This window comes from Thamnophis sirtalis, unplaced genomic scaffold, assembly GCF_051295495.1.
Source record: "Thamnophis sirtalis isolate CommonGarterSnake01/CBP01778 unplaced genomic scaffold, rThaSir2_p1.2 scaffold_5, whole genome shotgun sequence".
Taxonomy (NCBI): domain Eukaryota; kingdom Metazoa; phylum Chordata; class Lepidosauria; order Squamata; family Natricidae; genus Thamnophis; species Thamnophis sirtalis.
This window is the reverse complement of record NW_028261385.1, coordinates 68,241,371-68,268,435: the sequence shown is the minus strand read 5'-3', so window position 1 is coordinate 68,268,435 and position 27,065 is coordinate 68,241,371. Positions and strand designations below refer to the sequence as shown.

The 27,065-nt window shown below is 32.7% G+C and overlaps 1 protein-coding gene across 4 annotated transcripts in view; it reads left to right on the top strand.

Moving 5' to 3' along the window:
- The window catches only part of VPS13A (vacuolar protein sorting 13 homolog A), a 109,807-nt gene that overhangs the window by 64,462 nt on the left and 18,280 nt on the right, over nt 1–27,065 (top strand). For 2 of the 4 annotated variants that reach the window (XM_087715963.1, XM_087715965.1), the window contains exons 40-62: nt 230–322; nt 580–936; nt 1,729–1,830; nt 3,146–3,304; nt 3,405–3,666; nt 5,108–5,268; nt 5,561–5,664; nt 7,936–8,233; nt 9,294–9,689; nt 10,788–10,892; nt 12,476–12,622; nt 13,877–14,005; nt 14,838–14,971; nt 15,439–15,568; nt 16,742–16,974; nt 17,587–17,740; nt 19,894–20,040; nt 20,372–20,453; nt 21,251–21,320; nt 21,717–21,825; nt 21,999–22,112; nt 25,514–25,659; nt 25,748–25,829. In XM_087715963.1, the coding sequence (XP_087572089.1) occupies nt 230–322; nt 580–936; nt 1,729–1,830; nt 3,146–3,304; nt 3,405–3,666; nt 5,108–5,268; nt 5,561–5,664; nt 7,936–8,233; nt 9,294–9,689; nt 10,788–10,892; nt 12,476–12,622; nt 13,877–14,005; nt 14,838–14,971; nt 15,439–15,568; nt 16,742–16,974; nt 17,587–17,740; nt 19,894–20,040; nt 20,372–20,453; nt 21,251–21,320; nt 21,717–21,825; nt 21,999–22,112; nt 25,514–25,659; nt 25,748–25,829 (3,714 nt within the window). Of the gene's footprint in view, nt 1–229; nt 323–579; nt 937–1,728; nt 1,831–3,145; nt 3,305–3,404; nt 3,667–5,107; nt 5,269–5,560; nt 5,665–7,935; nt 8,234–9,293; nt 9,690–10,787; nt 10,893–12,475; nt 12,623–13,876; nt 14,006–14,837; nt 14,972–15,438; nt 15,569–16,741; nt 16,975–17,586; nt 17,741–19,890; nt 20,041–20,371; nt 20,454–21,250; nt 21,321–21,716; nt 21,826–21,998; nt 22,113–25,513; nt 25,660–25,747; nt 25,830–27,065 lie in introns of all 4 variants that reach the window. The other 2 variants (XM_087715962.1, XM_087715964.1) reach the window with 1 other exon arrangement.

The following is a 27,065-nucleotide window of genomic DNA, read 5'->3' as shown; positions in this document are numbered from 1 at the left end:
ATTTTTGATTATTACTAGTGGAGCTACAGTATGTAAATGAAAATTTATGCGTATAGCAGCAGATTGACTTCATGGAAACTTACTTGCTTCCTATCAAATGATCATAGAGAAATCAATTTCTAAAATATATTGTTTCAATTATTTGCAGTGTGTATTATGATTTCACTGAAGAAATTTATATTCTTAAAATGCAAATATTTATATTAATTAATTTATTATTTGATTTCAGGTATTACAACCATGTGATCTTTTCTTTAATATGATGCAGTCAGGTGAAGAACCGCAGAAAGCTGAGCTGTCAATAAAATCCCTAACTATTAAGGTATATTAAATATTTCTATATTTATATTAATCTTGGAAGTAAATATAGTTATACTTTTAGTCTTATATGAGCTATAGAAATAGATTTTTTGTATAAACTAATTCAGGTATTAAGTAAATGTTACATAATAATTTAAAGTGGACTCCTGTCTATTTCAAACATAAATATTTTTCCTTATATTGTTATATCTAATATTTTAGTAATTCCTTGATTCTCTAATTTTTTTAACTACATAATTTCCTTTTTAAAAAAATCAGGTATCACCTATTATCATAAATACAGTTATAACTATCACATCAGCACTTTTCCCAACCAAAGAGAATGGAGAAAAAGATCTTAGCCCAGTACCACCAGATCTTTGGGACAAGAAGAATATTAAAAATCTAAATATGTGGTTTCTTGAAGAGTCCGTTGAAAACAAAAATCCTGCTTCTGTAGCTGAGTTGATTCCTACAGGAGAGTCATTAACAATGAAAATTGAAACTGTTGTTATAACTCTTGAAGCTGGAGTTGGTCACAAAACAGTACCAATGCTTTCAGCAAAATCCTCACTTTCTGGAGAAGTAAAAAATTGGAGTAGTCTAATCAATCTCTCATCACGTCTTGAACTAGAGGTCAGTACAGTGTTCAAAATATGCTTCACCTTGTAGGCTGTTTAAAAATTATTATGCAGTGGGATATGTTGGTTGACATTTTTCCGTACTATTTTAAATTCAGCAAAAAGTTATGTTACCACCAGATAGCTGTTGAATAATCTACATTAAAGTTAGAATAGTATTTCTTAAACTATATTTACATTGATGTATACCTTTAGTTCCTTTCTCAACTTCCATCTTACCACAATACAGATAGTCCTCAACTTAGGACCAGTCATTTAATGGCTGCTTATAGTTTCTACAAAGTCCTCAAAAGGTACTTACAACCTGGATACAAAGTTCCAACACACACACACAAACTATGACCATGCAACTGCTTTTAAGGCCCTTGGCAACTGGCCCCCATTTATGGCTGTTTGCAGCATCCTGAGGTCATGTGACTGTGATTTACAACATTTTTGCCAAAACCAAGCATTTACTTCCAGTTTTTGGCAAACATCCCATAGTGAACAATGGGCTTGCTTAACAACCACACAAATAGGGTCAAAATTGGGTCAGTAACATGATAAGCCTTTAAACATTTTTACAAAATTGTCGAGGACTACCTGTACAAATATCCAAAATCAAGACTTCACTGTGATGACAAGCCAGAAAAGAGGGTGTGGAGGCATTCTTCCTCCAGGTTCCCCTTCTTCCTTACATTTTATATAGTAAGGGATAAACTTTATCTTTTTTTTATTGCTCTCCATTTTCAGTTCATTCAAATTGATATAACCTAATTTTCACACTTCATTTAATTTGTATTTTTAGGTACACTATTTCAATGAAATGTTTGGTGTTTGGGAACCATTACTTGAGCCTCTAGAAGTAGAAAACACTGAGGAATTCAGACCATGGATTCTAGAATTAAAGGTATGATTTAGAATTATAATTTTACTAGAGTATAGGACAGATATGTTAACGAATATAGTAAATGTTCCTCATGATCTATCATTGTAATAAAAATGTTTAATATATGATCTTGTTAAACTTATTTGAGAAGAATTATTTCTTGCTTGTTACTTTTGAGTAGAAATGTTTCCTTTTTTAGAACGGCCGTCAAAGTCAATTTCATTGAGCGCCGTATCAGGGTATTGTTCGACCTTGGTGGGGCGGGGTGGGCATGGCCAGCTTGATGTCACTTGTGTCAGGCGCGTCTGTGGTGGCCTGAGCTTTCTGCCAGCAAAAAGGGCTCCCGAGCTCCGTTTTCAGTGCAATGGCTACCTGCAATCCTCTACCAATGAAAACTGAGCTCAGGAGGGTCACATATGGGGAGAGGAGAACTGAAAAAAGATACTTATATGTAACCTTATAGGACAGTGATGGCGAACCTTTTTCTGCTTGGGTGTCAAAAGCACGCATGTACGTGCACTCGCATGCCCACCCCCATAATTTAGTGCCCCCAACACCGTGACCCTTACATATGTGTGGGTGACTCCCGCACAGGCATGCACAGCTTTCTTGGAGCCTGGGGAGGGCAAAAACTGCCTTCCCCCTGGAGGCCCTCCAGAGGTCAGAAACAGCCATTTTCCAACTTCTGGTGGGCCCGGTAAGTCCGTTTTTCCTCCTCCCCAGGCTCCAGAGGTTTTCTAGGAGCCTGGGGAGGGGGAAAAATGGCCCAACACGCAAGCCGGAAGTTCAGGAACAGACTTCCAGTGTGCCCTTTAGGCCGTTTTTCGCTTTCTGGAGGCTTCAGGAAAGCCTCTGGTGGGCGAAAAATAGCCGAAAATCAAGGCCGAAAATCAGCTGGCCAGCGCAGGCATGCACACTGGAGCTGACAAGGCAACGCCTTGGGTGCCCTCAGAAATGGCTCTGCATGCCACCTGTGGCACGCGTGCCATAGGGTTCACCATCACAGTTATAGGGGGATGAACTAAGTTTGCACTTGTGATGAAAATCAAAAGTCACTTCTTTAAATATTTATTTTTTCTCTTTTTCCCCTTTTTATTTAGTACATCAAGTCTTTATTTTTCTTTTCTTAGTTCAGTTTATATTGTCTTCTATTTTTAAAAAACTTCTAATAAAGATTATTTTTAAATATATATATTTATTATATTTCTTTCCACCATCTTGTATTATTCAACAATACTTTTAATAAATTAGGTTAACTTTACAAAGCATTCTAAACTTTAAATAACTTTCACTTAGAGTTGCTAATTTTACATGTGCCAAATATTTTCTCTTTAAGATGAAAAAGAAAAACAAAAAAGCCTTTGTTGAATCAGTGGCAGAAGAAGAACACTATAAAGTGCCAGAATATAAAACAGTAATAACTATTTATTCTCAAAATCAGCTGAACATTACATTATCTAAATGTGGGCTATTAATGTTGAGTAATCTAGGCACGGTAAGTGAAATTTTAATTTAGATTTGGGCCTTAAGTGAAGAGAATCATCTATGGAAAAAGTTATTAATTTGAAAATTTGTTGATTTATTATTCTTGTTAGGCATTTGCAGAAGCAGCTACCGAAGCTTCAGAAACATTCAAAAAAGATAGGGCCCCTTTTGTATTAATAAATTCCTTAGGAGTTTCCACCACTGTTTTGCCTAGTGAATCCTTCAGTGTTCTTAATATTGAATCAAAAGCAAATTCATTTCATCTTGAAGATGGACAAAGTCTAAATATGGAATATATCAGAACCAAAAGTGAGCAAGACCAGTTCACAGCAATGACCACTCTAAGCAGCAAGGTATTCTACATTTGGCTCAGTAAGTACACCTGAAATGTCTATTAGTAAACATCTAAATGTATATGATGCAATCATGGTGTTTAATAAAAGTTTTAAAACAACTTATCTGTTTAAATAACTATCTAGTGTATGTAGTTCTAACTGGTGGTGCAGTGATTAGCGTGCAGTATGGCAGGCTAACTCTGCCAACAGCAGGAGTTCAATCCTGACCGGTTCAAGGTTGATTCAGCTTGCCACCCCTCCAAGGTTGGTAAAATGAGGACCCAGATTGTTAGAGGCTGACTCTCTGAAACAGCTTAGAGAGGGCTGTAAAGCACTATGAAGTGGCACATACGTCTGAATGCTATTGTTTCATGGCTTATATTCATAAATATTGTGAATACACTACATTAATAGCTGTTTTACTGAGACCTAATTAATTTTTAGGAGAAAATGAACAAATTAGCATTAATTTGTATAGCAGAATCAAACTGTACATTACACATATCTGTGACTAAGTCTTGTAACTAATATTTTTCTAAAATTAGCTTCCAATGTCTCAATTTGGATTATGGATAAAGAAAAATAACATTGATTGGGTAGAGGATAACAATTGCATTAATAAATTAGGAAAGGAAGAATACAAGTTAAACTAAAGCTCTTTTTACTATAACACTTGTTCAAATTAGTGAATGCACACAAAACGACATTTTGTTGATACATTGTTGTGGCTTGCTAGCTGCCAGCGGAGCTGGCGACAGACTCGGATGAGAAGGAGGCTGGGGAGAAGATTGGACCAGTCCTGGAGTCTGGGAAAGGCTTTGATGGGTTCTCTGCATCAGAGGCAGGGTTGAGGCCAGGGCCATCTGATGTTTATCAGCTACCTTCAGAGTCAGAGATAAGTGGGGCAGAAGAACAGCTGGGGCTTGTTCCCAATGTACGCATGCACAGAGCTGTCAGGAGAAGGGAACAATTAAGGAATGGGTCGACTCGGGAGTAAAGGCACAAGTGGATGCTGAATGGCCCCTTCCATAGGGAATACATAGGAGCAAAAAGGGAGTGGTGTTTCCAGGAGACAATTAGTTGGCTTATTGTGAAGATTTGCTTACCTGAGTTTGTGCCTCACAGAGACTTTTTACCAGTTATTCCATTGTAAGGTGTTGCAACTAGAAGCTCTCGGCCTGGCAACTATCCAAGGACTGATAAGGTCTGTTCTTGCAATTAAAGCTTATTGCTGGGACTTTTCTGGATGTGAATGCTAAGAATTCACATTAACCAAATAAAAAGGGTTTTTTGCAGGACAAGAAGTCTGTTTCGTGATTCTGTGAAGCCTAGTCAGAGCATACATTATATTCTTTTTTATGATATTTATGTATTTGCAATTAACTTAGTACTTTTATTTCTCCTTCCCTCTGTCTCATAGCTACACAGAGATCTGTGCGGCTTTATTTTTGATGATGTTTTTGCCTTTGTTTTTTTAGCTCCTCAGAATCATTCTACTACTGACAAGATCCCATTGACAAAAGTGGGTCGGAGTTTGTACAGAGTTAGACATAATGATTCAGGTGTTGTAAGATCTATTGTTTGTCAAATTGATACTGTTGATGGGAGCAAGATAGTAACCGTACATTCTCCAATTCAGGTGAGATATTTTCTTTTAAAGTTTACTGATCAGTGCAAATCTGCCAAGTAGAATGTTTTTATTTATTTATAGAATCTTAGTTGGGGAAAATTGTTTTATTTCCTGTGCGTATCAGCAAGTATAAAATATTTTATAAAGGTATTTATAAAGTGGATATCACATCTTCCTAAATTCCTAAATGTTAAATTTCATTGTATTTTTCAGATGAGTAGAGATTTAATTAGATGAAATATAATTGTAACATAGATTTATTTTTGGTTAATTGACACAAACTTTTTATTTTTCTGTATAGATAAAGAATCATTTTTCAATTCCTTTGAGTATATTTGAAGATGGAAAATGTTTAGGAGTAGCACTACCAGATAATGAATTTAACATACCATTAACTTCTTATAGGTAATTATTTTCTTTTTTGTTCATTATTATTTTGTACATATATTTATTTTGTAAACATCCATTGGTAAATTAGTTCTAAATGTAATAAATTAAGAAATAATTACTATTAGGTATTTTAGTAAAGGAATATAGTTAGATTAAATGTTTAGCTTGTACTCTTTATGTTTTGTTTGCATCATTATTAATGACTTTATACTCTTGGGACTATTTCCTTTTTAACATTGCTGTTTAATATCTCTCAGTTATTTATTAATCCTTGGAAAGGATCACTCTATCAAAAATCTAATTGATGAAGAGAAAAAAATATAATATTTTTTATTTAAAAATTTATATATATAACAAAAAGTAAATTCAAAGAAAAAGGTATACAGGTAGTCCTCAATTTACAATCACAATTGAGACCAGAATTTTTATTGGTAAACAAGGCAGTTGTTAAGTAAGTTGCACCTAATTTTACAGCCTTTATTGCCATGATTGTTAAGTGAATCACTGCAGTGTTTAAGTGATTCATGCAATTATTAAGCAACTCTAACCTCCATTGACTTTGCTTCTCAAAAACCAGCTGGAAAGATTGCAAATGGCAGTTATATGGCCCCGAGACACTGCAATCATAGTAATACAAGTGACCATGGGGATGCTGCTATAATCATTATATGCGAGGATTGGTCATAAGTCATTTTTCTCAGTGCCATTGTAATTTCGAATGGTTGCTAAATGAATGGTAAATTGAGGGCTACCTGTAGTATTTGCAAAAGAAAGGAAAACAAAAAAAAGACAAAAGAGAGAGTAAAGAGGCAGAGAAAACAGAAAAACAGAAAACATGAAAAGTAATATAAAGAAATGGTTTCTAATCTTCTTCTCAGCAGTAATAGAGTACATACATTTCTAATCAAACCTTTTTCTTTTTCTCTAGGATTACATCATAATACCCTTCTTCTATAACCTATTCTTTCTAATAGTTAAAACCATATGTCAGAAAATCATTTTCTTTTTTACACAAAAAGTCCATTAGGAGTTTTAAATCATTGATGATTGTCAATAGTATAATGACATTTCTCTAATCAAAGAAGTCAGTTTGGCTATCTCAGCAAGCTCTGTCAGTTTTACCAACCATTCCTCAATGGTACATAATGCTGAATCTTTCCATCATTTGTACATATAATCTGTTATTTTGACATAATCTTCTATGACTCTAGCTATGACTCTAGTAAAGTTCTAACTAAAACTCTAGCTATGACTCTTTTCTAGCTATGTCCATCTGTCCTAAAAGGAAAGGTTCTGGCTTTTATTGAATATTTAAAATCCTCTGTAACTAAGTGTATATTTGAGTCCATTTTCTTTAGCTTTTTATATGTCCACCAAGCCATAGATACAGTCATACAGTTTGTTAAATTTATTTACCACTCATCTCACCAAGGGGTTTACAATAATAAAAAGGATAAAAAATAAAACATGCAGTAGAACAATAAAGTAAACAATGGCAAAGGAACACAACTAGAATAAATACATCAATATGATAACTAAAAAGATGGATTAGTAGAGAGGAGGGAACAAGGAGTGGAAACATTGGCTTATATTATCTTTCTTAATTTTGTAAAATGCACCAATTATTTTCTGAGGTAACAATAAACAGTCAATATTCCTATGAAGCTTCAGTCAATTATTTGTCTAGTTGATTTTGCTATTTTTAAAGGCAATTTCATCAAAGAACAAAAAACTTTTCTAAATTATTGTCTAATTTCTCTGTTTGAACCTTTCTTAATCATAGTCTTTGCTTCTATGTCAAAATCATTTATGATGGTTTCTTTTTTCTAATCTTAATTTTTAAAAAAGCCAGTCACTCTGTTCTTATTCTTTCCTGCTGGTTGAAAGATCTCTCTTAGATTATAAATTAATGATATCCAATTACAAAAAAATAATAATACCTTCTCATTGAGCCATTCTATCACCTCTACCATTTTATGCAACTAAATATTCTCCCCAAAAGCATTGATGATTTGGAAAAGCACATCTATCCATAGGACCATCATCAGAAGGCAGACAAAATAAAAAGATAGGTAACCTGTCAACCAGGCCGTGCACTGATGTTAATAAGGCAACAAAAGACCTGTAGGTTACATTTATAATATCTTTGAATGCAGTTTATTTAATATTATTTGTGTTGCTTCTAAATATATTTTGTTCTAGTTTCATGTGTTTAAATCGGGATATAAGTATTGAATATTCTTAATAGAAAAGGAAAATGAGAATAATTATTGTGCTTATTCACAGGTCGTTACTGTTTTTTCGACCAGTAATTGATGAAAATGAAACTTCTGGAGAATATGAATCCAGTGAAGGTGTTAGCTTTGATGAAATGGTGAAGAATTTTGACAAATTGCTACAGAAGAAATGCCGGTCTTTGAAATCACCTAATCACCCACTTATTATCAACATTGTTCCAATGCAAGATACTTTGATTTCTTCAACACATACAGATGATCAGTGGGATTTACCATATGTTGTTCATTTGTGGTCGTCTGTTATTCTCCGCAATCTACTGCCATATCAGATTGCCTATTCTTTAGAGGTAGTGTTTCTCCCCCCCCCCCCTAAATTCCCTTTCCCTTTCTTTGGATCTTACAATTTAATATAACCTCAGTTCCGCTGAATAAATAGCATTGAAATTCCTCAAAATATGCTTGGCCATGTCCAGAATTCAGTTGCTGCCGCATGTGCACATTAAATATGAAAGAAAATTGTCTTGAGTTTCTAGTGTTTTTTTCAGTTAGTCTTAGTTAAGTAATTATTAGCTGGTCTGCTACTTGATCTGAGGAATGTTCATTTGGTATGGATAAACAAGGATAAACATTTGGTATCTTTGGTATCTTTCTTAATTGCAATTATGTCTTTGCACTGATACAATAAATATGCAAGTAGGTAAATGTGTAGTAAGAATATAATTTTAAAGAATTCTACATACTGTACAAATAAATATTTATTTCAAATCCTTCAAAAGTTACTTTCTGATGTAATTTCTTTTCACTATATGAAAAAGTGTGCAAACCTCAAGTTTGAAATGTTTTCATCTTGAAGCTTTCCATTGTTAAAAATAGCTCTTAGAAGAGCTATTTTTGAGTCCAAAAAGGGGTAGCTTGAGATCACTGGAAGTGTCTTGATGTATTTCTGATATTACTGCTAACAAGTTCACTTTGGAATCGTCAAGGAAAGAAACAGAATTTTTCCAGTAAGCTCAGAGCAGCCTGTCTCAAATTTGAAACAGCATTTTGAAATAAAAACATTTCTAATTCAAAACATTTCAGAAATTTTATAAGAGCAAGCTGAAAAGGGTTTTGAATCATGGTATAAATTAAAAAAACATATAATATGAGAAGAAATATGTATTTTTCAATAATAGAATTGCTTATAACTTTCTATTTATGTTATATTTGTTATTAATTATTACCAGAATCTCCCAAGAAACACAACACCATAACACAATGGCAATGACTTCAGATGTCATATTTCAATGCGAACAGCTTTCCATTTCATTTCATTCATTCAATTGTTAATGAACAATTGCACTAGTTAATGAAATAATTAGTGTATTGATTATGTGTTTTATAACTATTGAAACTTTTCTTTCATAGGGGTATAGTACCACATGCAGTGCTCTAGAAGCTGGATGTTCTGCTCAGATTCATAATGCATTACTGGATCAGAGCAAGTTGGAATTGCATTTACTTAATTATCTTGACAAAGATTGGACTACTGAGTACTGCATCCAGTCAAATCAACAAGAAATTAGTTTCATCACATTTTCATCCATTAATGACCTGGATAGAACAGATTTGGATATAGCTATCCATGTGACATATGCTACAGGACAAGTGATTCTAGCAATTCACAGTCCCTATTGGATGATCAACAAGACCGGTCGATTGTTACAATATAAAGCTGATGGTATTCACCGCAAACATCCACCTGACTACAAGTTGCCGTTTCTCTTTTCTTTCCAGCCTAAACACTTTTACCATGATAACAAGGTATTGATTTTAGTCTCATAAATCAAGTTTATCATATCATATTTAGTTTTCCAGTATTTTGAATCTTATTACTATAAAAAATACTACACACCATTATTAATGATAATTGTATTTTAATAAATTTATATTTAAGACACAGTATGAGGTCTTTTGTTTTTAACATGGCACTGAAAAAATATGATTTTTAAGAGTATAATAAGTAATTGCTATTCTATAATACTTTTTAAAAAAAAGTTAACTCTGAATTATATGTTTTGTAACTTGAAACCTTTCCTTGAACTTTTATTGTATAAGATAGTTATCATATACATTATTATTATTATTTTTAAACAGACAAAAAAGGAAGTCTTCAGGAAGTCTAACCTTTATTTATTTATTTACTTAATTATTTATCAAATTTATTTGCCATCCATTTCATTTCAAAATGACTCTCGGTTGGTTACAGCATTAAAATATAAGATAAATATTTCTAAAACATAAAAATTGAGTTATAATCAAAGATAGTTATCTTTTATAGTTAAAAGATGGGGAGGGAGCAGGATGCTCAAGAGAGACATGGGATTGCCTCTTAATGTATCAGCTTCCTCAAGTGTGATGCTTGGTCATCGGGGTCCCAGGCATCTGGTAGAACCAGGTCTTTAGACCCTTACAGAAGATCAGAAGGGTGGGAACTGATCTCTCCTCAGTGGGTAAGATGTTTCAAAGATTAGGAGCCGTAGCAGAGAAGGCCCTTCTGCACCACACCAACTAAAGTTCCTTTACTGACAGGTCCCGCAGCATGCCTCTTCTGCTGGCGCAGGTGGGGTATACTTGCTGAAGTGTAAGAAAAAGAAGACAAATAACAACCCCTGAAATAGCCAAATGAAGGTTTGAGAGTTTAGCACCCCAAAAGTTTTGAGTGTTGTTATAGCTAGCAAATGAACTGGAGTATGCTCAAGAAAAAATGCATGCTTGGTTAACTAAAATGTGAAAATGGAGCACTTCAAAGTATAATATTTTACAGGTTTCATTTAACTAAGAATATTAACTATTTTTCTATTTTTATTTTCTTTAATTCTGTTCATGATAAAGGTTGAATAACAAGTTTCCTCCTTACAGGTTCAGCTCATGGTGACAGAAAGTGACCTTTCTGATCATTTTTCCTTGGATACAGTTGGGAGTCATGGCTTTGTAAAATGTAAAAGTCACAAAAAGGAATACCAGGTAAGTTGTTTTATTGTATTTTTCTTGCAGCCATATTTTTCTATGTTTACTTTAAATAAAATTCTATTTCATTTAACAAGATTGATTTCCAAATAAGTTTCCAGAGCATTCCAGTTTTTAACCAAATTCAAGCCAGCCCACCCCCTGCATTTCATTTCAGTTTTCTTCAGTATTTCAAACTTTTGAACAAACAGCGTCACAATTATTGAATGGGCTTAGTATTTGCTTCATTTCATTGCCTAGGACAAGTGCACAATTCACTTACCTCTTAGACTAAACCTGGTCACAAAATTTAATGCCATAAGCAATGGATTTAAGGAATGTTGGCAGCAAATGTATTGCAGATGTCTATACAGCTTCTGTGTGAGGAAAAAATCAACCTGAATCCTAATGGCAAACAGCTTAATATTTTATATGCTTAGTATTTTACTTAATTTGGATGCTGAAGATAATAAAGATACAATTTTAGATACAGTCTACAAATAGGAATGGAACTTGAACAAAATGAGGCTGAATTTGGGAAAAGCTATTGTCTGTCTACACTAGATAATGTTAAACTTGTTAACTGATATATAGTATAGCAGTGGTAAAATTTATTTTTTTTACTACCAGTACTGTGGGCGTGGCTTGGTGGCTGTGGCTGTGGCAGGAGAAGTATAGTGCAAAATCTCCATTCCCAGCCCACTCCAGGGGAAGGATACTGCAAAATCCCCATTCCCTCCCCACTCTTAGGGGAAGGATATTACAAAATCTCCATTTCCACCCCACTCTGGGGCCAGCCAGAGGTAGTATTTGCCGGTTCTCCAAACTACTCTAAATTTCTGCTACCGGTTCTCCAGAACCTGCTGAATATCACCCCTGTAGTGATAGGTATAATATGTTTTTGAAAGCAAAATAATTCATCACATGTATTTTTTGCAGAATTTATTTAATTATTATTCACTCACTACAGAGTAAATTGCATTTTTTCTTGCAGAAATATTAACTTATTTAGGAAAAAATAAGGACATTATTAACAATTGGTCTCCGGACGCAATTCAAGGTGTTGGTTATTACCTTTAAAGCCCTACATGGCTTAGGGCCAGCGTACCTTCGGGACCGCCTACTGCCATATAGCTCCCAGCGGCCAGTAAGATCACACAGATTGGGCCTCCTTCGGATGCCGTCAGCCAGACAGTGTCAGCTGGCGGGCCCCCGGAGGAGAGCCTTCTCTCTGGCTGCTCCAACTCTCTGGAATCAGCTACCCCCAGAGATCTAGACGATACCCACCCTCATGGCCTTCAGGAAAGCCGTTAAAACCTGGCTGTTCCAGCAGGCCTGGGGCTGTTGACCTCATGTTGAGGTCCAGCTCCGGTTAGAATGAATGCATGTGGTTTTGTGTTTTTTGTGTTTTCTTATTTTTTTTCTTTTTTCTTCTTCTTTTGTAAGCCTCCCGGAGTCCTACGGGATTGGGCGGCATATAAATTTTAATAATAAATAAATAAATAAATAAATAAATAAATAAATAAATAAATAATAAACAAACAAACAAACAAACAAACAAACAATAATGAAATTGATTTAAAGAATTTTGTATTTTCCAGGTTGGTGTCACTATACATAACAGCAGCTTTAATATCACTAGAATAGTGACTTTCACACCTTTTTTCATGATCACAAATAGAAGTACACACATTTTAGAAGTTGCAGAAGAAGGCAATGAAAATTGGATACCAATACTTTTCCAACAGGTAATTTTTTTAAGTCTTTAAGTTTTTATATCCATTGTAAGAAAAATAGTTCATAATTCAGGCATGAATTGTTTCTTGCATCCATTACCTTGTCTGTTCATAATTATTTACCTTATTATATATTACAATACAAAAGGCTTGGCTTATACACAATATGGGAAGTCTGTTTAGTATTGTAGTTAAGGGATAAGGCTAGAAACCAGCTAGGTAACCTTGGGCCAGCCATTCTCTTTCAACCCTGGGAAGAATGTAATGGTAAAAATATAGCCAAGAAGACTGCAGCAATTAGTCCAGGAAATTGCCAAGACTCAACAATAACTCAAAAGCATAAAATAAAAATAAAATAAAATGTATAATATTAACAATATCCTATTGTTTTTAAAGTGCTGATTTGAAACAAAATGGCTACAACCCCATATATGGTCACGACCAAAATTTGTTCCATAACTTTGGTCGCAACCCGATTTGGTTATGACCTGAACCTAATCAAAATTAATGCAGCGACCACACATAGGTCGCTGTTGTTAGTAAAGAACAGGAAATTTGGTGTTTACAAAAAAACCCAATTTGGTCGTGACCAGAGGTTCTACTGTATGTATATTTTCCTATACTTTAAAAATAGTGTAATATCTGATTCATTGACTGTTTGTTGCCTCGAAATCTCAGCCACATAGGATTAAAAAAATGTAAATGCATAAAAATTGGTAATGACTATTAAAATCAGCAACTGATTCTGATATTCATCCATTGTGTTCAAAGAGGACCTTGACATCTAATAACTGTGGCTGAAACAATAAAAACTGCCCGAAATTAATTCCACCAATTTACATTAAAACGGGGAAAATTTTGCATATAACTTTAACTTTTCCAATTAGCATACTCCTTTGTCCAAAAATGCAGTACTATTATTATTTTAGTTATATTCTAGTTTTATGCTACTTGTTGCTAAAAACTGCAGTTAGAGTTCTGTTTATTTTTATAAATTGAAGCATGTGAATTATAGTCTCACAAGAGTTTTTATACTTTTATTAATATATATTTTTAAAGACACATACAAATTTCTAAAAGCGTTTTTTAAAAAATGATTAACATTTTTACTGTGCTGTATTCTAGTATTCCATGATATTTAGCCATTGGCTTCAGGATTTTGAATACTATATAACTTTGTATTCCAGTAAAGAAGAAATACTGTTTTTTGATAGTGATAGGTCCATGATAAGTTTTCGTTATAAATTCATTTCATTCTTATTCCAGTGTATTCCATTTTGGCCTGAGAATAATGACAGCAAGTTACAGGTTAGAGTAAAAGATTCTTACATTCCACCCAACATTATACGACTTGATAAACAAGAAAACTGCTTATTACTTCACTTAGATAACAAGGTGAGTATATAGAGATAAATTTTAAATGAGAAAAGAATGACAGATTGCCTCCCAACCTTTTAAACAGGATAATAGTAGGCTGGTAATGCCACAATTTTAATGTAATTGGTAAATCTGAGAGTTTTGTACTTTTTGAAAGTTTTGGGAGTAGTATTTCAAGTTGGGAGTAGAATGTAAAATGATTCAAATGGCTCCCTCTTTGCCTGTGTATCCATACCATCTGACTAAATTTCTATGGCTAAATTTTGATGATATTGATGTCAGTTTTACATATATAGTCTAGGGGTGCTGAAGGCAATATATGTTCTTTGGCTGCCCAACTATGCCATAAGAAGTTCCAAACTAACTCAATGAGTTCATTTTTCCTTACTTTTTAAAGACTTTAATGATAATCCAGTGTATTTGCTATAAAAGTTGTTTGATTTAAATTTTATGGAGACGTACTATTCTCCAAATATTCTTGTGTTCTTATTTGATATGATCTTATAAGCTTAAGGTAAAATAAATACATTTGTTTAATTTGAAACCATGTTGAGGTCTTTAAACTTTTAAAACCTGCCATATCACTTGACTGTCTGCAATTAATACAATTATATTTATGATAAGTAAGATCAGAGAAGAACACAGTGAATAGGACTAAATGTGTTGTCAGGTTTGGGCATTTTGTACAGGTTTGGGAACATGAACCCTTTCCGTGTTTTAAAATAATAGTAGTACTCTACTATTTTTCTATTGATTTTGAATCAGAAACATTGAGATCCTTTAATTATATGAATGAATCATCAATGTAATATGCATATTATATATCATTTCATCTTTGCATATCTGATAGCTTGGTGGCATTATTGTGGATATTACGCTGGCTGAACATTCAACAACAATTACATTCTCTAATTACCATGATGGTGCAGCCCCATTCCTGATAATTAATCATACCAAAGAAGAAGTGATTGAATATGGACAAAGGTACGTATGCAGTGTTTTATTTGTATACTGTTAGATAAATAGCATACAATTTAGTGCTGTATGAATAAATAGTGATCATGTTCTCTAAGCATAGTGTATCTAACACAATTGATAAATTAGTCTATTCTGTTTACTGGTTATTATTGTTTGAACAAAAATGAAAGAAAAGTTTCAAACTCTGCAATTAATCATAAACCTGTCACTTTATCTACATAGAATGTGAAGCAGCAGAGTTATAGTGAAATATAAATATCTGAGAAATGAATCTGTTAAGTCTACCTCTATATTAATAAGCTTTTATTATTTAATTTTAAAAACTTAAATTGAACATTATAACATGGGAATGTTTAAATTGAATTGTCAGAGTTTAATAACACTAGAAAATAATTGCTTTGGAGGGAAGATAAAATTTTTGGTGAGGTGTATTAAGTATTGAAATCTAGATTTTCCTTTTTTTTTTTTTGCAGTTCTCTCACTTTAATGGAAGAAACTTTAGAACCAAATAAAGCAGTACTGTATACATGGGCAGATCCTGTAGGTTCTAGAAAACTGAAATGGAAATGTGGAAAGAACAGTGAAGAAATAACTCAAAAAGATGTATGTGTAATGTTTCAAATCAGTATAATACTTAGCAATCAAATAATTTAGATTTTAGAAGGGATAATGTTTAAAACAGAGCAAATATGCAAGAAATGGGGGGAGGGATAATGGAAATCTGGGATCAAATATATGTATCGAATATAGAGAGTGGTACTATTTGCTTTCAAGCATCTTCATGAAATCAATTCTAAAATCTAATATACATGTATAAATTTTCTGATATACCAGAATACTAATATTTAATGATTAAGCATGTTAGTTTATTACAACATTTATATCCTTAAATGTACAGTATCCCAAAACCCACACTGATAAAGATACTTTTCTTTCATAGTCCTTGGTTCATAGAATATAAAGTACACTGCATCACATATATTTTGTGATATAGTCATACTATATCTGTGGTAAAATGGTAAAATGATATACTCATAATAACTGAATTTATTAATTGTAAACAGGCCCCATAAGATTGATCTCTGGATGCTTTAAAAAGTGCAATAATAATAAGGCTACATTGTTAATAAGTTGCACTACATGTTATGATTACAATTTAATGCTCTGCGACTTCAGTGAAGAAATATATCTTCCCCCTATTAAGAGATTAGTTTATTTTAAACTGTGAGAATCTTATGTAAATCCCTTCATTTTAGTTTAATTTAATTAATTTCCTCTTAGGCTGTCTTATAAAAGTAGCATTCTCAGAATCCTTAGGTGCAGAATAAACTGTTATTGGATTATCCTGGATTTGTTTAGGGTCCGGTTATCTAAGCATGGAGAAGGCAGCATATTTTTACTGGTCTGCTTCACTGCTGATAACCACAAAAGTGCCATAAAATATATATATAAATATATAAATAGAAGTAAATAGATAAACATAAACCATATTTCCATAGAATTCATGAAAGTAGTATATAACAATATATAAAACAATTGATATTTATATCCTTAAAGCAGCCTTTTAAATATGTGAATTAGCTAACTAGCTTCTTTATAATCATTCTGAGGTTGGAGAGTCTGAAGAGCTGTATTCTCTGTCTGCTGCAGGAATACCCCATATACACCCCTAAATATGGCCCAGTCGCAGTGGGTTATCAAACTTGGAAATAAAAACTTTCTGAGCAATAATCCTTTGAAGAACATCTGATAATTAATATTTACCTCTTATTTTAGGACCTGATGACACCATTTCAGGTGGGAGCCAAGCACATTTTTATAGCTTCATTTTTTGAAGGTTTGCAGCGTATAATCTTATTCACTGAAGATGAAAAGGTTTTCAAAATGACATATGAAAGTGAAAAAGTGGAATTAGCAGAACAAGAAATAATTGTATCATTGCAAGATGTTGGAATTTCTTTAGTAAATAACTATTTAAGGCAGGAAATTGCTTACATTGGAATCACAAGGTAACTAATATATTCAATTTACCATTTACACTTGAAAAAACTAAATTTAAAATCTTAATATTAGTAATGTATATTATATAGTAAATTATATTTGATGTTGTAATTTAGAGTCTTTAACTTCAGAAGTGAGTGTAATGTATAGGAACTATTACAAGCCCAATTGTAACCTAGAATCCCTTTGTATGAAATTGTGGCAGATTTTTATCTTCTATCTGAATAAACTATGTACAAACAATTTAACGTTGCCATCATATGCTTTGTTATTTGTTATGGGCAAGTTATGATTTATTAGCACAATTACAGGCACCAGCTACATAAATGCCAAGTTTAAAGTTAATACTTGACAGAATATGTAATTTATATGCAATAAATAATTGAGGATTATGACAATTAAATTGCTATTATAGTCTTTTTAATAAATACATTAAAGTCTCAGTTATAAAATAATTTATATTTCCAAATAGTTTTAATGCATTTTTTTTTCAAAAAATATAAAGTACTTTTGATATTGAAGACTTTTTTAAGAATCCTATCTCAAAGATTTAATAATAAAGTTTTATTGTTTATCACAGTTTTACAATTTGATAATCTTTTTTTAAATTTATTTGCAAGCTCTGATATCATTTGGGAGACAAAACCCAAGAAAAAGTCAAGATGGAAGCCACTAAGCGTGAAGCAAACTGACAAGCTGGAGAAAGAGTTTGTTGAATACTGTGATAACTCACCTACAGAAAATAAAATAGTGGAACTTGATGATAATATTCCGGTAAATTGAAGTTTTTTTAAAGTTTATGCTAGTACCTGATTCTTTCAAGCATTTGCACACATTTTCCCCTTTCTCTCTCTTGTTAATGTTATGCCATACATGTCATTTGTTCCAAAGCAGAGGATTGGTAAGTTTCATTTAATAAAATTAAGGAATATAACTATTTCTTGCTGCCTGGGAGAGACTATGAAATCTCTTATCTTTGTCTGTTGTAATTTGTGATCTCAGAACAATGTTCAGAACTTTCTGGAAGTAGTCAAAAGTTCATAGAGGGAAATGTTCCTGTAACTTTATGCAAATTAAAAGGGGCTGTTTGTCCTCCCCCCCCCTTTTTGAACTGTGAGCCGCCCTGAGTCCCCCCAGGGAAAAGGGCGGCATACAAATAAAGGGAAAACTAAACTAAACTAAACTAAACTTTTCTGTTCACTATCCTCTAAAAAATATTTTTGTTTTTCCCAAAGAGCATGCTTTAGCCCTTCTTTTTCATTGCTCTCTTAAGTCCAGGGATGAATAGTTTTTGTTGTTTCTTGGCTGTTTTTAAATACCAAATCCTATCTTGGTATAGGTTATAAATATTTTGATCAATAACTATTTCATTTTAATTAATTAAAATATTTAATTTAATTAATTTTATAAGTTGCAGTTGGGCAGTTTTCGCTTCTTTCTGCGCTGGTGCGAATTTGTGGAAATAGTCTATTTGTGTCAAGGATTAAATGACAAGAAAAAAAATCTAGAACAATTCTGAGAAAAACCATGATTATTTTAGGCCAAAACTACAATGCCTCTTTGCTCCATCAGAATATTGCACTAATCATTTCCCCGGATATGTTATCACGCTTGTCCCTGTATTTCATTGTCAGCCAGTTACTTGAAATCACCTTAGGTGTACTGATCTGGATATGTTAATGATACATGCATAAGATGGTTTTAAGTAAGACAGTTGGAAGCCATGATCTGCTTGGCCCTTATAGTTCCAGCAGGCCTGCTGTGGCATCACCCTTTTCTATCTTATCCCTGAGCTTGGTGCCTGTTCTGCAGTGTAATTCAGCTGCAAGGGAGACAGGAAGCCTGGCTTGTACTGTATAACCATTGTTTTTTAAAACGGATGGTTGATCTGCAGCTTAGAATTAGTGAAATTATATAATTAACCAATCCACCCCCAGTTCAACATGTGCAATTGAACGTGTAATTGAAACTACTGAGCTTTTGTAATTTTTATGACTTGTAATGGGAAATTTCCTGCCTGGTGGCCAATGTTCTTGGAACTGCTGAGTCCTGATTTCCTCTCCAAATACCTAAGGCAGTTTGCAACTGTCACTTTTGACTCTCCTGAGCAAAACTCCTTGGTCAGATTCAGTTGTCTTAAGAACATGAACAGTGTCTAGACTAGGATTTTTCAAAAGCACATCATTTAAGTGTTTAGAGTGCATTGGAGAGCATTATTTCCCAATATAATCATTTCCTGGGAGAGAAGACTTTTTTCTTTCTTTGTCCCAGTGGTCCTGCTTATTTAAGATTTATGCTTTTCAATTTGACATCATCATTTTTTCCCACTGGTTCAAGCAGCAAAAAGTAATAATATATAGCATAATAGCCAAGGAGGCAATTCTCTGTTCCAGGATTCTGAATATGATGTGTTTGTTTGAATGCATACAGTGCATTCCTTGGGGACGAAAACATATGAAATTGTTGCTTTCTTTTCCTTTAAATCAATATGATCAATATCTCTACTCCTTATATTGCTGATGTGGGAAGTAACATTGCTAAATTCAGTAGCTAAATTTTAAATGAATGAGGCAGGATTGTAGCAAGGATTTTTTTAGGCCCCTAGACAAATTTTATGTCACCAGATTTCTGCTTTCTCTCAGCATATACTGTTACTAGTAAAGATGAATTTCAGTTGAATTTAATTGGACTATTTCTGAGTAATTCTGGAGAAGATTCAGTTGCTAATTTTAAAATGAAGTGATTAGCATATTTGGATAAAGTTTAAAACGTTATTACAATTGCATACAGTTGAAAGGCTAAGCATATGAAATGTCACTTAGAAATATATGGAATTTAAAAATGTTTAGTTTGAGTTATGCTGTGACCTTTGATTTGAAAGGTTAATTTTAAAAATTAATTAAAATTTGGATTTTGTCTTCTAGCAGGTCTGTTTGACTCCTACTGGTAATGACATGAAAATATTGCAGCCATATGAATTTCCTGTGAGAAGAAGCTTTTTGCCAGCTTTAAAAGTACAATACAGTACCTCTGAACATCAGTCTTCTTTCAGAGTTCAAATCTATAGAATACAGGTATATCAGATTACCCACAATTCATGGTGAAAAACTGATAATGGAAAATCATCTATGTACAGTTTTGACACTTTTTCCTGTTATTTGTTTTAAAAATATCACCATTAGGCTATACTTAAATAATGTATGAAAATTCAAATTTTAAAATGAACTTTTCTTTGATAGACAAACCAGTAAGTAATAATTAGCTGCTCACTACTGCAGATTAAGACTTTTGTTTGGGGAATTCTGCATTTCTAATTTGTGAAGCTAGTGTAATTGCAAACTACGACCTAACAATTCATATAAATTTCTAACCTTCAGTGTATTGTCCTGTAATTGCTCCTATCAGATACAAAATCAGATTCCTGGAGCCATATTTCCTTTTGTGTTCTATCCCATTAAACCTCCCAAGTCCATCTCATTGGATTCAGGTTTGTTAACACAGTTTAATACATTATTATGCTTTTCTTGCATCTGTAATAACTTAAGGAAAAATAAATTAAAATATATGAATAAAAAGCCATTTCACAATACAAAAGAGTAAAGTAAGATAAATTTACTAGATCTTGTTAATACATTTATATATTTCTTCCTACATTTTTTAGAAGGTGAACATATATAACTTTTAAGTGAAAATATTACAGAAATACTTGCTCTTTTTCACTTAGATGAAGTGCTTTTCAATAAATAAGAGTAATCAAACATTTTAGAGGAAAAAATGATTATCTTTCCAAGTGTGGAAATAATCTGGAGAGAATGTTTCTATCACTTGCATTTTTATCAAACGGATTTGTTCATATTGCTCTTGCTTGACAAATGTACACAGTTAGCCTGGAACTATATAATTACAAATTGCAAATCTTTTAAATTGAGACTGTTTAGCTAATGTCATTGAAATCTTAAAATTATTAATCATTGATGTCACTAAACTATTATAAACATGTACCTGCTAGGATTTAGAATTTAAAATGTTTGTGAATGTGTACTTCTCATTTTAATAAATGGCTTCATTTGCTCTCATATCTGTGTGTGTGTGTGTGTGTGTGTGTGTGTGTGTGTTTTGTAATAACTTAGTTCCTTTATTTATTCAACTCATTCATTGCATCCTTTGCAAATGATATCAAATGATATCATTTTATCATTGCAAATGATATCAATTACATATATTACCTTTTGAATATTAAAATAAATTATATTCTCCATGAGAGTATATTTGGAATTTTTATAGAACCCAAGCCATTTACTGATGTCAGTATTGTGATGAGAACTGCAGGACATTCTCAAATATCACGCATAAAGTAAGTATGCTTTTTCCAATCTTAATTTAGGAATGCAATTGTAACTTTCTCCATTTGAAATTATTGGAATTTATTTCTGACTGAATATGTATAGCATTGCACTTCAGTCTTTTACCTTTGGAATGGGAAGCTTGCTTTAGTTAGAAATAAATTGTAGTGTAACCACAGATTTTTTTTCTTTTGAGTAGACATGATTAGAGTAAAAGTATTGGAATTAATGTGTTTGCAGTTTTTTCTATAATTTTATAAAAGTTTAACATAACTGCATAAAGCATTGTTATATGAATTGTTTGGTTACCTGTTCACTGAGGCATTTTCTTTCATTCTTGATGTTGAAACAGTTGCATATTTAATAGTTACATATTTCTACTATTTAATGGTTTCAACTTTTTATAGGTATTTTAAAGTTTTAATTCAAGAGATGGATCTCCGATTAGATCGTGGTTTCCTTACTGCGCTGTCTGAGTTTTTTACACAAGATGATGAACTTCCCAAAGACCAAGAGGTATGAATTCCTATAGGATATTTTTTAAGTAATGCAACAACAAATTGTTACATATTCCAATATTTTCTTTTTTAAAATCAACTGTGTACTACATACCAACCGCTGTGTAAAAAATATATCAGTATTGTCTTTAAAGTTTTAAGACTTACTACCTGTTGTCAATTTTTTTGCAGATTGAACTTTTTAAAAAGGATGTAGAATCTGCACAGGAAGAATTAAAGAATGCAGTATTAACTGACACATCACAAATCAGTTTATATGAATATTTTCATATCTCTCCAATCAAGGTAGCCTCAATGTAACATTTGTTTGTTTAAATAGAGTTAGCAATAAGTATTAAGCAAGAATGAATGCCTATCAGTATTTATAACTCTCATAATTCTCTCAGGAGATTTTTATAAAAATTCTGCTATTTTAGTAAGTTGCAATACTCTTAGGGGAAAAGCAGCAGGACTAGTTTTACTAAGAGCTACAGGTTCAAAATATGAAAACAAAATATAACTGTCAACAGAACAATGCATCTTACCACAATGAATACTTAATTCAGCAGATCAGAACCAACAAAATTGAGTAGCATTAATAATTTTTCACATTAAAAAATTACAAAAACATTTGGGGGGAAAGCTACATCCAACAAATTTTATTGGAAAAGTATATTAGCTGTAGTTGCATTTTAAAAGGATGATCACAATCCCAAATATTTATACAGGTAGACCTTGTTTAGTGATCCAATTGGGATCCCAAAGCGATCTCTAAGTGGAATTGTAACTCTACTTACAATCAGCTTTGCTTTAAAGACCTGTGAAGGCTGTATATGTAAGGATTGGTTGCAAAGTTACTTTTCCATCATAGTCATAACTGCAAACAGACTCTAAATGAGAGAGTTGTTAAACAAGAACTACCTGTATTGCAGAACAATGCAGATGATAGCAAAGTTTGATTTTCCATTTTTTTAAAAAATACTGTAAAAACAGTTAACAGAACAAAATAGATGGTTGTTTGCAACATTGGCATGGATTATGCAAGGCAATATGGCTATAACTATTGACAAATTATCAATATCCTGTTTCCCTGAAAATAAGACCTCCCGGATAATAAGCCCAATCAGGCTTTTGAGTGCATGCATTAAAATAATCCCTCCCCGAAAATATTGCAACACAGCAGCAGCCATGAGGTAACTCTGCTTGCCGCCTTCTGCACCTCAAAAATAATAAGACCTCCCTTATTTGATCAGAGAGGAGAAATCTTTTAAGTAAGATTGCTGTGTTTGTCAAGAATGACACAATATCCAGAAAAAATAGAGGTCTTGACTTTGCAAGATATACTTTCAGAACTACAGAAATTATTAAATAAAGAAGAGAAATAATTGGAATTCTTAGAGCACATAACAAGAAAATATGATGAAAAAAATTGAAAATGTTCATCAAATGCAAAACGGGGTGATTGAAACTCAAAACATCAAAGTGGAAAATGAATATAAAAAGACCAAACCTGCTGATATCTATGGTAACTGGTTTGTTCCTGAAAATGGAAAGAATGGAATACAAAAAGAGGAATTAAATGGAGAGGAATTCTACTTCAAGGGCCAACATATAGAAGAAGATAAAATTATGGCCCTAAAGAAAGAAATTCCACTAGCAAAAGTTTTGATAACACTGCTGACAATCAAAGACAAATTGAACAAGGAAACAGAAAGAGAGCATCAAGATTATATGAGAGATCTTACAAGCAAGGAGTTGCTAAGAGAAGTCCATACAAAGCTGATCAAGAAGATGACTAGAGGATTGATACCACAAAAGGCAGAAGATATGAGATTGTTTTGTTATTGGAAAGATACAGGTTGATAGATGGAAGAATATAACTTAAAACTAGTGAAACTTAGTGAAACTCAGTAATAATAGATATAATTAAATAAATAATATAATAATATAATATAATGATAATAATGTATACAATGTGTTGTGTTATGATAAGTAATAATTGGATATGAATAGTGAATGGTACTCATGAAAGGAGGATTAGAAATCCTTTTGGATTATATATAAAGGTTAATAAAAAAGAACCAAATTAGATATAGTTAAGTTTTGATTATTAGGGGGAAAATGTTATGATATAGGATATAGTCAAATAAAGGAGGGATAATGATGACAACCTACATATATGCATGGGTACAATATAAGGAATCTGGATGAAAATTGCAAAAAGTGATCTCGGAAGGAAGATTAGAAAAGTTTGTTACTAAATATTATGGATGTTTAGCTAGAATAGGACATAAGGATTCAGTGCTATTGGAGGATTTTAGAAATATTAAATGAAACACCAGTATGTGGTTATGTATTAAATCTAGGTATATTTTATGATGAAGGACATTCAAACAATTATAGTCAAATAAATATTGGAGGTACGAGGGTAACATGTATAATATCTGAATTAAAATACTATGGCAGAAGATATACGATTGTTTTGTTATTGGAAAGATACAGGTTGATAGATGGAAGAATATAACTTAAAACTAGCTAAACCTAGTGAAATTTAGTAATAATAGATATAATTAAACAAATAATCGATAATAATAATGTATATAATGTGTAGTGTTATGATAAGTAATAATTGGATATGAATATTGAATGGTACCCATGAAAGGAAGATTAGAAATCCTTTTGGATTATATATAAAAGTTAATTAAAAAAAGTTAGATACAGTTATGATTTGATTATTGGGGTAAAATATTATGATACAGGATATAATCAAATAAAGAAGGGATAATGATGACAACCTATATACATATACTTGAGTATAATATAAGGAAACTAGATGAAAATTGCTAACAGTGATTTGGAAAGGAGGATTAGAAAAGTCTGTTATTAAATATTATGGATGTTTAACTAGAACAGGACATGAGGATTCAGTGTTATTGGAGGATTTTAGAAATATTAAATGAAATGCCAGTATGTGGTTATGTATTAAATTTCGGTATATTTTATGATGAAGGATGTTTAAATAATATAAATGGAGGTACAAGGGTAACATGTATAAATATTTGAGTTAAAATATTTGAGTTAATATGAATTATGTTTGATGATTGTGGAAGAGATGCACAAAAACCTTTTGTAACCAACTGATACACTTTCTACATTATGTAAGGAGAGAAGATTTTATGTGTTGTGTTTGTTTTGAAAAAATAAATAATAATAATAATAATAATAATAATAATAATAATAATAATTCAACAACTATGGCACAAACCAGCAGTGATAATTCCAGTGGTAATTGGCACACTGGGTGCTATTCCAAAAGCACTGGAATTACATTTAAAACAGTTAAAAATTGACAAAATCACCATCAGTCAAATGCAAAAAGCCGCACTGCTTGGAACTGCACGCATATTACGAAAATACGTTACGACGTCCTAGGCCCCTGGGTGGGGCCCGACTAGTAATCAATGTCAAATCCGGTGAAACAACTGGCTGCTGTGATACAATTGTATAATAAATAATAAATAATAAATAATAAATAATAATACCTCCTTGAAAATAAGGCCAAGCACTTATTTTGGGGGTCAAAAGAAAATAAGACCCTGTCTTATTTTTGGGAAAACACAGTAGTTCTTATAGAAACAACAAAACATCTTTCAAGAATTAGAATATTATTCAAAGTTTCCAATTCTTTATTGGTTTTTTTCTTTCAGCTGCATTTAAGCTTTTCACTCAGTACTGGTGGAGAAGAGAACAACAAGGACCAAAAATACAAGGAATTGATTCCGGTTCAGTCCTTAAACCTCTTGTTAAAGAGCATTGGTGCCACACTTACAGATGTGCAGGATGTTGTTCTTAAGTATGTGGACTACATTAATATAATAGTCTTAATTAGAATAGTACTTATACTTTATTTTTCATTTATGTATGTGATTTGCCTGTTTTAGGTTGGCTTTCTTTGAACTGAACTATCACTTCTGTACTACCCAAGGATTGCAGTGGGCAGTTATCATGCATTATTCAAAGCAGGTTAGTATAAGCCAATATGAATTAACCATGTGAGCACTTTTTCCATGTAACTGAAATGTTACACTGATTAGGTAGGCAGAAACAAAAATGTATCTTACCAAACATCAAGTTGTCCTTGTTTTCTTTACTTTCCTTTTTAAATAAAATTTAAATAATACAAAATGCATATGTGACTTGACTTACCTCAGTTGGGTCTGAAATTTTAGGTGTTGCAGCCATTAAGCAAGGTGTCCATAAGACTACTTGCTCAAAGGCTGCAATTCTGACCTTTTCTGTTGCAAATATTGAGCAATAGCAGGGTAACTGAGTGGGCAGAACAAAGGAGCTGTCTGTCAAAACAGCAGATGGGAATTCCTGCCCTGGTTTGTAGAAATGAAGATCCAACCCTTGAAACCCTAAGATCCAAGCTCTCCATCCCACCACAAGCCTTCTCCTTCCATTCATATGTAGAAGAAAACTGCCATGCTACCCAGAAAAATGAAGCTTGGCTCTTTAGGGTCTCAAATTTCCTTTCTCCATCCCAGTGCACTAATTCCCCCTTCCTTCAGTGTGCCAAAGGGAACTGCTGGGCTGGGCTGGAGAAAGGAAGTTAAGCTTCCTTTCTCCAGCCCAGGAAGGTGGTTCCTGTCCCCTCTGCAAATGCTAGTGAATGCAATGTTTTTATTGTTACAGAAGAATAACAATATTGTTACATTGTGTTCATTAACTTTCTAGCAAAAAAACTAGCAAATGCAATCTTTCTGAATGGTAGAAAGAGGCTGTTTTTACTGTTCAGAAGAATCGCGAGCTCTCATGATGTTTCTGAAGGCAACAAAGGTTGGAGAGAGCTTTTCTGCTATTTAAAAACATTGTGTTCACTAACTTTCTGGCTGGAAAACTTAGCAAACACAATGTTTCTGAAGTGAAGAAAAGCTGGGAAAAAGCTATGCAGAATTTTCCTATATCTTGCCTCTATTCTGCTTTTTCAAGTATGCATATAACAGTGATAAATTTTATCTGTACATATTGACAAATTATTTTTAAATTTTCAAAAACAGAAATATTACAATTAAAATATCTATAAATATTTTAAATCTTAATTTGTTTTTGCCTTTTCAAGAAGCCCAATATTATCCATTCAAAGCAATACAAAACCCTGGATTTATGAATGATACAAAACTTATGGACTGGTCGCTTAACCTTTTGAAGTTACAGTGGACCTCCCCAGACAGAGCTACTTACCACCTGTTTTCAGAT